Source organism: Phaenicophaeus curvirostris, chromosome 1, assembly GCF_032191515.1.
Source record: "Phaenicophaeus curvirostris isolate KB17595 chromosome 1, BPBGC_Pcur_1.0, whole genome shotgun sequence".
NCBI lineage: Eukaryota > Metazoa > Chordata > Aves > Cuculiformes > Cuculidae > Phaenicophaeus > Phaenicophaeus curvirostris.
In genome coordinates, this window is record NC_091392.1 from 8792921 (window position 1) to 8805921 (window position 13001).

General features: G+C 40.5%; 1 protein-coding gene across 1 annotated transcript in view; it reads left to right on the plus strand.

The window, feature by feature from the left end:
* The first annotated feature begins 292 nt into the window (after positions 1 to 292).
* Positions 293 to 13001, plus strand: part of SEMA3D (semaphorin 3D) — a 142239-nt gene continuing 129530 nt past the window's right edge. Inside the window, 2 exon segments of the mRNA XM_069875333.1 lie at positions 293 to 311; positions 314 to 470. Coding sequence (XP_069731434.1) covers positions 308 to 311; positions 314 to 470 — 161 coding nt within the window. The 5' untranslated portion in view covers positions 293 to 307.

Genomic DNA, 13001 nt, shown 5'->3' on the forward strand with positions numbered 1-13001 from the left:
CCCCAGTGCCGAGTACAGAGGGAGAAGAACCTCCCTGGACCTGCTGGTCACAGTCTCAGCAGAAAGCCGCTGCCGCGGTCTGAGCGGGTGCTGGCGGGGACTCCGCTACTTTTCACGGAGTTGATGTGTCCCGCTGGCCGGAGCTGTGACCTGCGCCGGGAGCTGCAGCAGAGGGTGTGTGCCTGGGCTTGGCTGACAGACAGACAGACAGGCAGACAGACAGGCACACACCCCCACCCGCGAGGCAGCCCATTTGCTGGAGGGGGGTGTGCATGTGCGTGCGAGGGAGTGGAAAGGGGTGGCGGGGATGGAGGCAGGGAAGCCAGGGGAAAGTCTGACACTCCTCGCAGAAGGAGCGAGACCCTCCGCCGCCGCCGCCGCCGGGGAGGAGCCCTCCTCGCTCGCAACGCCTCCGAGAGCCCGGGCCCCGCGGCAGGCTCGCCCCGCACCTCGCTCCGGCTCCCCGGCAGGTACCAGGCAGCCCCCGCGCCGCTCCGCCGCCCGCTCCAGCGCTTTCTCCCGCCGCCGCGGAGCCGGGCTGGGAGGGGAGGGTTGTGGAAAAGTGCGCGGGGATCCCCCCCCCACCTCCGCTCGTCCCGGACCCTGCGCTCGGCTCTGCGGCCCGACGGCTGCACCTGGAGGCGGCCCCCGCGCCACCTGCCCCGCTGTCATCGAGGGGCTGAGGGGCGCTGGCTCTGGGGAGAGCCCTGGGCACGCGGCAGAGGTGGGTTTGGGGGATCAGGGGCGGGAAGGAGGCGGTTTCGGGGAGCAAAGTTAGAGGCTGGGGAGGTGGGAGCGGAGCGCGGTCAGGGAGAGGCGTTTCATTCCCTCAGCCCCGGCAGCCCTGCGCCTGCTTCTGCCTCTCCTGAGCGCCCTGGGGCGAGGGGAAGGGCAGCCCGAGTTCATCACCGAGAATACTGAGTGCTGGAGCGGTGGTAAAATTCTTTCCTTTCCATATAGTCCTCCAGCATCGCTGTGAGCTGAATGTGACCATCACCAGGAGCTGCCGAGCACCTGGCTGGCCTGGTGTGCTCCTAGAAATGAGAATGTTTGTCTTCTCACGCTGACAACCGCTACTTTACTTTGTGCAATAACACAGGGAGGTGGTAAAGGTTGTTTTGCAGTGAATATATATATATAAAACTATATATGCGTATATATACAATGAAAGTTCTTGCTTCTAGAAAGGAAGCAATCCTGAGTGGGTTAGGCAATTGGTGACTGTGTAATGAAGAAACACGAAGCAGCCACCTATGTTCCCTTTAAAAAAGCTTCACTTTGATTTGAAATGGAAAAACTTGTCCAAGAACAATAGAGATTAATGTGGCAGTCTGACCAGAAGCAGAGAGCACAGTGCTAAGAAAGGAGCAGATAAACACTGCTTCTGTAGCTCTGACAGAGGCCACGAAGATGCAGGCAAGAACTATTGGAAGAATTTTAGCATGTCACATTTCCTTCTTTACTGCCTACTTGCAGTTCCAAGGAACAGGTAAAGGGATTTAATTCACTGCTTACCAGTAGGAGGCAATTAGTACTACATAGCACAACATTTTAATACTGTTTTCAAGCTCTTGTTAGTATAGCTGTTGTGATTTTTGTCTTTGCATTTCCATTAGTTTGTTTAGTTTATTATGGGCATGATCCAGAAAAGCTCTACTCATCATCATCTACAAGGTATGTAAGGACCAACAGTTTCCCTAAATCAGTGAAAGCTGGATGTCTAAAATAGATTTTTAAAGAGGAATTTGGGTATTTTAAACCTTAATTGTAATCCTATTGACAAACAGAGGTACTCAGATTTAGCAGGTGTCACACCTCTTTTTTCTTAAAACTTCCAAGACAAGACCTAGTCTGAGATGCATTATAAATAGAAGTGTTTTAGCCTTGATCAGGCTGAGCAGTTTGGCTTCACTTTTATTTGAACTTTATTTTGGCTTGGACATCCAGACTAGCCTGAGATCCAGGAACTAAATTTACTTTCCCTCTTCTTACCACTTGATCAATCCAACAGGGATACACAGCACACGGCGAACAGGGCAAACTCCCCTCTAGGTGCAGTGGTGAAGCACAGAGAGATGAGCTTCAAACAAGGCAGAAGTGTTTTAAGCCAAAGTCTCCCACAACTGGTATGCGGGCTCTGCCCATGAAGCTTTTTAACCAGAAATGGAAATAGCAGCTTCACTAGTGTCTTCTTCCAGATCTCAAAATATAGGAACAACTGCAGCTAAAAGCTGGTATAAACTGGTTTCAGATCACAATGATCTCAGGAAGAGAGAAGTCCTTTCTGGTACTGCTGAGTAAGGTGACTAAATCTCAGGAAGATATAATTTTGAGTTGTATTCCTGTTCTTACGGTGGTAAGGCGGGTAGGTACATTCAGAATCCCTTAAGAGTGATACCTCTTCAGACCCCACTCCTAAGTAGCAGCTTCCATCTGCTTCTCTCCAGATGCAGGTTGTACTGTCAGCTGAAGTTCAAAAACAGTGTAATAACCGTGATCTCAGTCTACTTCTCAATGTTATTGTTTTGGGTTTTTTTTTCTGAGAAGTGAGGTTTTTACTGTAGATACCACTGTGTTCATTATGCAAATTATACTGCACTTTGAAATTCTGTTGGGATTTTGCAATTGAATTAAATGAAACAAGGCCCTTGGAAAAAAATAGTTTTAATTAAGCTAGAATATTAAATAGAAATAGATGTTGTTAATTGGGAAAGAGCCCCTTTATAAAGTGTTTGAGGATACTGCATCATTATTCCTCAGAGATTCAATAATGGTACGTAAGGTAATCAACACAGTAAACACCAAGGTTTTAAAAGTGAAGTCAAAAAATGAAAGACTCCCAACAAAACCTGTCAATAATTTGGTCCTAGCAGAAGGGATATGTACAGAATCTCTTTCTATGTTCTATCACAGAACAAGTGGAGGCACAAATGTCTTGTACAGTCAAGATCTTTACAGTTTAATTTGCAGGAGGTTATAATCATTCAGAGTCACTGTGTGAGTATGCTTTCAGCTCAGGGAGGTCAAAATATTGTATTTCTGGAGTCTTTCTGAATCTCTGTTTTGCTTTTTCTCTCATTCTTCTTTTTGCTGTTAAAAATACAGAAGTTATAATCGCAGGTGTCTCTTCACGGAGCACCACTGCAGTGTGGTGTAGACATACCAGTTACCTGTGGCTCTAGAGAGGCAGATTCATCCGCTTGGAATCAACTGAATTCCCTGCACACGCCGGCATTTCTTTGGCTAAAATGCCTGATGATGGAATTGGCCACTGAGCCACCTCTGTACTCTTTGAGGTTTCCTACATGAGGGAATCCTTCAGTGCTGGTTAAGCAGGCTTTCCTACCACACTCTTCTGGCAAGGCAGCCTGCAGAATACCCTGGGCTATGTTTGGCCCATTGTCTTTTTAACCCATGGAAAATGCTTAAGGTCCATGCTGAGTGTCATTAAATCAAACAGACGCAGCAAAGGTGTGATGTGTTTGTTTTTCTTGCTTTCTGGATTCTCTCCAACTACAAACAAGCAACAGAGAAGCTCATAGTAAAACCAAGCCCATAAGACATGAAGCGTGGTGGCTGTATTTAAACTGTGTGAAGTAAATTTTTACTCCATGGGTGTGCTATTTTTATCTTTTTAATAGTGCACCTCTGCCGTACTTCTTAACATAATCTCCCCCTCCCCCCTCCATTTCTGTCTGGGTTTTATGTGTTTTATACACTTAGCAATGGCACTGAGTCAATGCTTAGATTATCCATATATAAATCTTTAGTCCTTTTATCTTTTCTTTTCTATCCTTCTATATTCAGAAAGGCCCCTCCATGGTAATGTTATTTTTCACATCCTAGAGACATGTGTGAACATCCACATGTTATCTGACAGTGAGTGATTTTAAAAAAAAAAAAAGAAAGAAAAGAAAAAAAAAAGCCCTTCTGTTGTACTCTCCTCAGCTTATATGAACCCAAACAGCGTCACATGGAGGGGATCCAGGATGAGTCAGGGAGCAGTGCTGTGCTCCAAAATTCCACTTTGCGTTACAGCTGGGAGGCAGCATTTAGGATCATGTGGATTTATTTTCTTTTAACGGGAACTCTAAAATAATTTATGGAAGACTAATGGGCAGAACAGATAACAGTAAGACAAGAAGAACCTGGATTCCCATCTAGGTTGAATCACTGACTTAGTTTGGCTATCAAGATGATGGGTGTTGTATTTAAGCCTAGAATATTATACTGGTGTTAACTAAGTCATTCCCTGCAACATAGCTTGAAGATGTGATTAAGGATCAGAGTTCTGTTGGTACATAATGTTTTATAGACAGCTTCATTGCTCAGATCAAGTACAGTACATGAGAGGCATTTATTTGCAACCTTAATTTGCAGAACACATCTTAAAGAGTTCAGGATATATATGGCTAATGAAAAATTCATGCTATAGAGCTTATCATAGACTCAGAATGGTTTGAGTTGGAAGGGACCTTAAGGATCATCTAGTTCCAACCCCCCTGTGATGGGCAGGGACACCTCCCAGTAGATCAGGCTGCCCAAGGCCCCAGCCAACCTGTCCTTGAACACCTCCAGGGATGGGGTTTATGCATATGTGGAGACCTGTAACTCATGAGAGTTACTCATAACCTCTGCATTGCATGAATTTCACACTAAGTATTACTTAACTTTTAGTAAAACATACCCCTTTTGCATATCTTTGCATTTTTTCTTCCTATGTTATTATAAACAGAAACAAGAGTTGTGTGAGCTTTTTCTTTTAATGTGGTCAATTTAAAAGCAAAACAAATATCCATAATTAAACTGTTTCCAGTCTAGTTGGTCAGTGAACCAGGAAACAGATGTCATGCAGAAGAAGAGAGGCTAAAAAGTGTTGTAACATCTGAGCATACTCCAGTGACGTGCTGAGTTCTAGCTGTTGTTTTCTTATTTATTTTTTCCAAGGGGGAGGGAGGAGAAAAGTTACCAGCTTTCCTGGAATGTTCACTTCCAAAAATCCTGGAGACGCTGCAGCCCTGAGACTGATCTCATCTCTGTCAGCACTGGAAACAGAAAGCCTAGGATTAACTGAAAATTATACAAAACTAAGGCTGTCATGAAATGAAAGACTTGTGCCTGTTCTCAGTCTGTCTGTACTTGGTGACTTCAAGGGACTTAAGCACACATTTAAAGATAGACTGCTCTGCAAAATTCTCTCTAGAAAGAGGTACTTTCCTAAAGTCTAAATCTAGAGTCAGATCAAGTCTTTTAAAAATTAAGTGCAGTCCTGAGGGCTGATGTGGCCAAATATTCAAGCTTGATCTTGGCAAGAATTTTAACATTTTGAACAGCTAGATCTAATGGTATGTGCCTACCTAGCTTGTTATATTCCCCTGGAATTTATCAATGACACAGTCCATATAATTGTGGTTGCTTTTGTCCATCTGAAATCCTTTTTTGGTTTTGCAAGGGAGAGATTGCAAAGAGGGAGTATGTAAAAAATTCATTCTCAACCAAAAGCAAAAAGTTGATTTTTTTCCCTTGCATAATGAAGAATTAAAACAATGTCTATTGCTCTCGTGCTTAATGTCAGAATCTCTGCTAAAAAAAAAATAGTAGAATAAACATGATGAATTTTTCATATGGAACTTATTCCCTGTGATTTTATAATACACATATAAGAGTTTTTATGAAGACTTATACTAAAAAGCTTTAGAACAGTATAATAAAGGAAAACTGTTCATAACATCCTTTGGTATCAAAAGACCTAAACAGCTACGCATTGAGAGAGGGAAATAAAATGATGGGCAGTGGCAAATAGGGATAGGGTGTAGCAAATGCAGTTCCTTTTCTCCGAGAATTACAGAAAGAACCAGCCTTGACTGTAATGTTCTCAGCATTATTTTTCTGACTTTGTTCATAATCTATGACTTTGCAAAGTGTAACATTCCTATATCCGTTCTCTGACTTCTGAAAGACCTGTTTCACTTGCATATAAAATACCAATCATTTACTTATTTTCATGACTTATTTTCTTGAAATCCTTTATTAATGGCGTAAATAAGTCTTTGAAGCTACTACAGTATGTCTTAATAACAGGGTGATCATGCGTTACGTCTCTGAAATTTCTTGCTGTGTAATACAAATCAGAAGGGATGCAGGAAGAAATTTGTTTGTATCGGTCTTCCATGTTTCTTAAAATCTTGTTTTTAAGGAATGTAGAAAGCATGAATAAGATATGGCTGATCATGATTCATCACTTCTGTTTGTATAGTCATTAGTTAGCAGCAGTGGATCTTTTCTCATTCAGAGAAGGTTTATTAATTTATTAGCTAACTTGCAGTGGCATTCAGAGGTCCAAGAAAAAAAAGAAGGTCCTCTTGTGTTTAGCACCAGTAATGTATCCAATTAAACAAAAAAATCAAAAGTCACTTTCAATTACAGTGTAGGGTAAGAGTCAGCACGTACAGAAGACTTAAGATATGTGGGTTCCTCAAGAAGACAAGTAACAAAACCAATTTTATTTCATAGAAAAAACAGAGGTCTCAGCCTGTTTTTCTGTTGTTGAGTGATAAAAGCATCAGGGCAAAGTTGAATTGTTGGCATTATGACATCTTTGTGAAAGATAAATAGCAAATTTGGCCTAATGCCTCATTAAATTAACTACATTGAATTAACCTGACTTTTGGTTCCTTTGACCTCCTTAGTTTATCAGATTAATTTCTGAACAATGCAGCTTCAAAGAATCCACTTTATTCTGAAGAGGTATATTATAAAGAAGTTAGAGGATTTTCTAGAGGCACAAAATCTCCACATGAACAAATTTGGAATTCTTGGGTCCATTGAGCCATGTAATACTTTGAGTAGGTGACTCTAACCCCTTGTGTTTCAACTGGAGCAGAACTGTTGTCTTCAAAAGAAAGAAAAAGAATCTGCTAGAAATATTATACAGAAACACAAACTTAGCAAGAAGGAGAAAACATAATTAATTTTTTTTTCAAACAATTTTACCTGATCTTCATGTGTCGTAGCACATTAATAGTGGAGACAGTTGGTGTCATCCAGTTTGCTATCCAAGAGCAAAATATTTTAAGTCATTAATTTGTAGAAACAGGTCAGTTGAAAGAAACAGAAATCCAAGCTTTAACAGCAAGCTAATAAAGGCAGCTTTCTTTATTATCTCAATCATCTTCCTGAAGCTAAAATGTAATACCATTTTTTGGTAAGGATTTTTTTTTCTCAATGGATCTTTAAATCTACTTGTCTTCATTTCCAAGTTATAAGTTAGTAAAGAATACTTTCCAGTAGGATCCTGCATAAGTAATCCTGGGTGAGTGGTTTCATAATGATTATTTTGATGACAGGGATACCATCGGCAGATGGATGGGGTTTAATTTAGCACAAGCCACTGTACACGTCCTATTAATATGATGTATTTTGGAGCTGAGGGGCAGACCTGCTACAGCTTGTAGATAAAACTGCTTCATCAGTTCCAACTGGACAGTTCCAATGGTAATGACAACAGTACACAGCACTTGTTATATTCGAAAAAAAATCAAGATCTAACAAGCTCTGTCTTATGTTAGTGCAAAGTAGATGCATAACAAAGTAGTGGAGTGATCTGTAATAGCTAAAGGTGGTCCTATATCTTTAGAATAAATGAACACCTCAAAAAGCTGAAAGGAGGAAGCAGAAATTTAAGTTAGTGGCAAACACTGAAAGCATTTTGGGAGAAGTTTTGTAAAGAGGTGCTAGAGAGTGAAATACTAAGCAAGTGCTATCACTTATTGTGCATTGACTGGGTGACTGTGGTAGAATCCCTGAATGGAACAAGTCATGAGGAAAGGCTGTGTAAGCCAGCTTCCAGAAAGATACGAACACTCTGAACTTAGGCCCTGAGCCGCAGGTTGAAATGCCTAAATTCATTTGGGATCCTCAGCTGTGAGCTCTTCCAGCAGATAGGTATCTACATAGGGTCAGTCTTTTCCTTGTGTTAAAATTTAAAATAAAATAAAAGTAAAAGAAGTCTAGCATACATTGCAGTGATTTGGGTGTCTGCTCTTTCTGACCTGGAAGTGCAGTTTTTCAGGTGCATGTCTGAGCAGTGCTGTTGCTGGTGCTTGGAAGTGTGACTTTCTCAGCCAGCACAGTTCCCCTTTGTTGCAAGTGCTCTGTTATCAAAGGCCCAACTTTGTTGTATGTGCACCCTATGGTCCAGGTGCCATAGGTGATGTCTTGTTAAGCAGGTTTAGCTACATGCAAAGCCTGGTAACAGCAGAAGTCAGGTTTTATACTGATCTCTAATGCTGAACCTGGCTGAGAGAAGAGGCAATTAAGATCATAAATCTTTGCTATTAATCTAATCTTATGGCTAACCAATTTTAATAGGCAAGGATGCTTTACATAACTACTGCCTGAATCATTGTGGTCTGTTGATCTGATGCCTTCTACAACATATAATATTTAAAAGTCAACTTGTTATTTTGTAAATTAAACTCAGAGTTTTAAAGACTTTAAAGAAAAGCTGACTGGATGTAATTTTTGGAATGTCACTTTCACCTAACTGAGGAGAAGAGTGAGAGAATTATTGCATCTAAGAGAGTTACTAACATTGTTCAGGATTAAGAGTCTTTTAGGTCCTCTTTCTAGAAGAAGTGATTTACAATTTCAAGTGTAAATCAGTTATTATACTGTTCTCAGGAGCCTGAAGCTCCTGTATCTTTTGCTTCCTGTGGCTTTGCTCATTGCTTTCCTAAATGGCAACATGAGTACTGTTATGAAACTCAACACAGACACTGATCTCCTTGATGGTGCTTAAAATCAAATCCTGGCTACTTGGTGATAGACGAATTATTCTGCTTTGGCAGAATAGTGATGAAAGCATTCTTTTTTTTGTTTTTTTTCTCGATTTGTTACTGTTGTATATCAATATGTAAAGATGAGGAACAAATATTTAGACACAAAACACTGCTGAAAGATCCAGCTGTCAGCTTTTGTACCTTTTCAGAGCCTGAAAGAAAAGTGGGAGGTATATGCAGCAAACAGTGCAGGGAGTTTGTCTGTCTTAATCCCAAACATCTGGTTTCAAAGCAGAAGGAAAAAAAAAAAGTAAAATTAAATTGTCATATTTAGTTTAACATCCAAGGTGAGATTCTGCATGGTTTATCTCTTTTTTTTTCCATTGTGTTGTGTCTGTGCTGGCTGGCAGCTTGTCCTATGGCACAAGGGCTTGGTCTCTACTAGCTGGAATTGCTCATCCTCACCTCTTTGCTGCAGCAATTGTCCAGGTGGTTCCAAGGCACAGGACAAGCTGCTCCTGCTTCCAAATTCTTCTTCCCTCTGAAATTTCGTCTTCTTCCTACAGTTTAACTCTCTCTTGTACTTTCATGAAAACTTCATGCACAGTTATCCCATGTCCTGTCAGTTCCCAGAAATCACCCCAACATATTGAAAATCCTCACTCCCTAGGGCTACTCTACACAGTAGCAATTTTGCATGTGGCGTGTTAAGGAGAGAGAACTGAGACTGATTGCAGATTTTGTGTGATCAGGTTTTCATGACAATGGTAAAAACATCTTTGTTTATGATGGCATCTATGCCACTGATACCACAGGTGTAGCTATTCCAGTCAGTGGATAGCAATTTTCCTAGTCAGATTTTATTTCTATTTTTATCCTAGGTTATCATCCTGTTTTATGGATAATAAAATCTGCTGTAATGAATAGTAATTAAAAAAAAAAAAAGCATTATACATCCTTCCTGTCCTTTTCTTCCTTCCTTACCCTGTGAACATGGTAAATGCCACTAAAATGACAAGAGAAGAGTATTTTGGGATGTATTTGGATTCACTGTGTTTTGTTTTCCATCCAGGAATTCACATGACACAATGGAAAGTGGGATCTCACACCTCCGAGATAAACTATTAGACTCTTTGTGATGTGCTACATTCCTCTTTATAAGTGAAATTGTATGTAAGGTCAGAATAACTGGGACACAGTGACTTTGAATATAAGTAGCATTGTTTAATTTGGTGCAAGCATCAGCAGAGATCACAATGGCCTGTTGCGATGGCATTGGGGGAATCTCACAAGGTCTTGCAGTAGGCACTGTACTATTTTCATTTTTTCCTCAACAAAATGGTGTTTTGATGCTTTGAAAGCATGAACCTTTTTGAATTGTGCTGTCATTCTTCATGCTTCTTTGAGCCACATGGGAGAGGAGGTGTGAGCATACGTGGTTAGAACAGTTAAAAAACTACTGGAGGAGGACGGAGAAATTAATGAGTGACACTGTAGAAATATTTTGTTTTGCAGAGCCACCAAGAGTCTATGGCTGTTATGTTCAAGTGGATTCAGAATCTGCAGTCAGTGTCTCCAGTGTTTTCTTCTAGAAGATCAGCATTTTTTTTTTCCAGCTAGTTTTGTTAGATCCCACTGGTGGAATCTGGTCTGAGCTACAAGGGTATTGTATCATGGAAAACTTCCCAGGCTTATCCTGCACGTACCATGAGTTAGAAAGACAGTCCAGCTACACTGTGGAGGCAGCAGCAATTGCTCAAAGCTCTTTTTGAACTTGCTGAAGTTAAAGATGTGACCTGAGTTCGATGGGTGCCTTTTCTTCTATAGCTGTCATTTCCACCTCCTGGTTTTCTGTTAGGCTAGGAGAAAGTCCCAAAATAGGCATTTGAGTTTTGGCAGTGTTTGCTGCTGAAGTAGTTATTATTCATTCCCTACAGAGATATGGTGGCAAGTGGGATTATTTGGTTTGTGTATAACTATGAATCAACGTGTTCCTTTTGTGGTTCACAAGACATGATTGGTAACCCTGACATTGAACTAACATGTTTCCTTGTTCTGAAGCAGAGTGTTGGGGCAAAATATTCTCATTTTGATGTAGGAGTTTTATCTTTTCCAATTGCAGAAGATGTGCAAGGCAAGTCAATGGAAAGAATGTTGCAGAATCTCGTGTTCTTGATGTTCCCCAGAACTAAATCCTATTTGGACAATAAGCACTAGTTCACAGACAAGCTGCTGGATTCAGTTTAAGGGTAACTATAGGGTTCCTGTCATCTGTTCACTACAGAAATTGCTCAAATGTCCATCCAGTAATCTGAAGCCTAGGAAACCTTTTACAATTTTTTTAAACAACGTTCTTGAAAGATACATAGTACTTTACCTGTATGTTTCCCACAAGCTGTCCATACTCTGTGCTTATAGTTTCTGAAAACAAAACATACATAGGCTTTGATGATAATTCACAGTTGATATAGGATTGTTTTCTGTTAGTTAGAGATCAAGGTTGCTATCCTGGAAGGGCAGAACGGCACTTGTATAGTACCAGAAACAGTGTTTTAGCTTGTCAGTTGTTTGAATAGTGTGAGACTGTAACCTCTCTACCCTTACTGAAGCTTATTTTTCTGTTCCACTAAGATAATTTCCAAAAAAAAAATCCACACAGATGAAATGAGTAGAACCTGTTTTATAAATTGACCCTTACTGCGACCCAGGTGCAAGTCCGAGGGAGGTCAGAGGACATGCTTAACATTTAGCAGTTCTCCCCAAGATTATTCTAAGAAACATCACGTGGTACTGAAGCCTGCTCTGGTCTGATAAGGTTTGTCTACATGCGGAAGTCAGCGTGCTGTTGAACTAGAATAACAGTGCACAGTGTGGTATCTTCTTCACACTAACTCTCTGCATGACCAGTTGCAGGGTGTATGTCCTAAGGATGCTTTTGAAGTGAAATAAGCTGTTTTCTAATTAAAAGTCTTCTAATATACGCTTCTGTGTGATGTGATTGCAGAGCAGGCAATATGCTAATTCACATCTTACTGTGTTTGGACTGTCATGTTGACAAGTCCTATGCATTTAAATTTCAAAGTCTTGGTCAATTATTTCTGTAAGTGCAACAGATATTATCAGTGCACTGTACTGTGATATGGAGTCCCTATATGCTACATATAGGGACAGAACTCCGTGCTCACTGAAGTGAATACAATATTTTCACTGATTTAAGTGAAAGATCCAACTTTATGCTGGTGTTCATGTGTTTGCTTGTATCACAGTAACACCTAAAAATCCAACCTGGAATTTTAACCTCATTGTGCTGTTACTGATAAGTTAACATCTAAGAAAATCTTGGAGACAAGTAATAAAAATGAGAAGGGAGGCTTTGAGTCAGGTTCTATTGATGAGGAAAAATTAAAGGATTTGAGTGTTCATAGCTTTGTTTGAGTTTGACAAAGACTGCATTACTTTAAATACATCAAAAGTTTTATTCCAAAACCAGCAAAGGATTTGCTTAATATTAAGGACATTCCAAAGGTTAGAACAGCAGCTCATGAGACCTGAGGTTAATTCCATGACATGCGTCCTTAGGCAAGTCATTTCTGCTTAGATCCTAGCAAATTCCTAAAGACACCCAACTGTCATTTCTTTGTCTACATCATTGAGTGTTAGTTGAGAATGAAAAATACCAAATTTAGACAACTAACTTGCTAAATACCTTTGCAGGTCTGGATTTTGGCCTCTATCTGCCTCAGCTATATATGTCTGTAAAAGGCTAAAACCTGCCCTTTATTACAGAAAGAGTGTAGAAGTAGTAGATTTAGAAAATATGATTGTTCGTATGTTGCAACAATGGGAGCCATGCAAGTATACTGAGTAGATAAACTAATTAAGATGGGATTTATTTCACTTGTCTGTCATGTAAGGTGGTCATCCAATCTTACTCTGTTTTCAGTACAGAGATGAGGTGTTTCCAAGGGTAATGTGCCCTATTCAGCAACAATATCTGAGGCAGGGGATGAATTCACCCCAGCAGTGCCTGTCTCCACCCTCTCTGGAGGGAGCCAAGACAATGCCTGAATTTTAGATCGTTGAAATTAGGTAATGATGAATGTTATCTTAAGAATAAAAGGATCAAATAAAATCAACCCATCTTGATATTAAGGGAAAAAATGTCTTCAATGGGTGCATTTGCTGAAATGTTCTTTTAAAAGAATTACAGAAACCACCTCA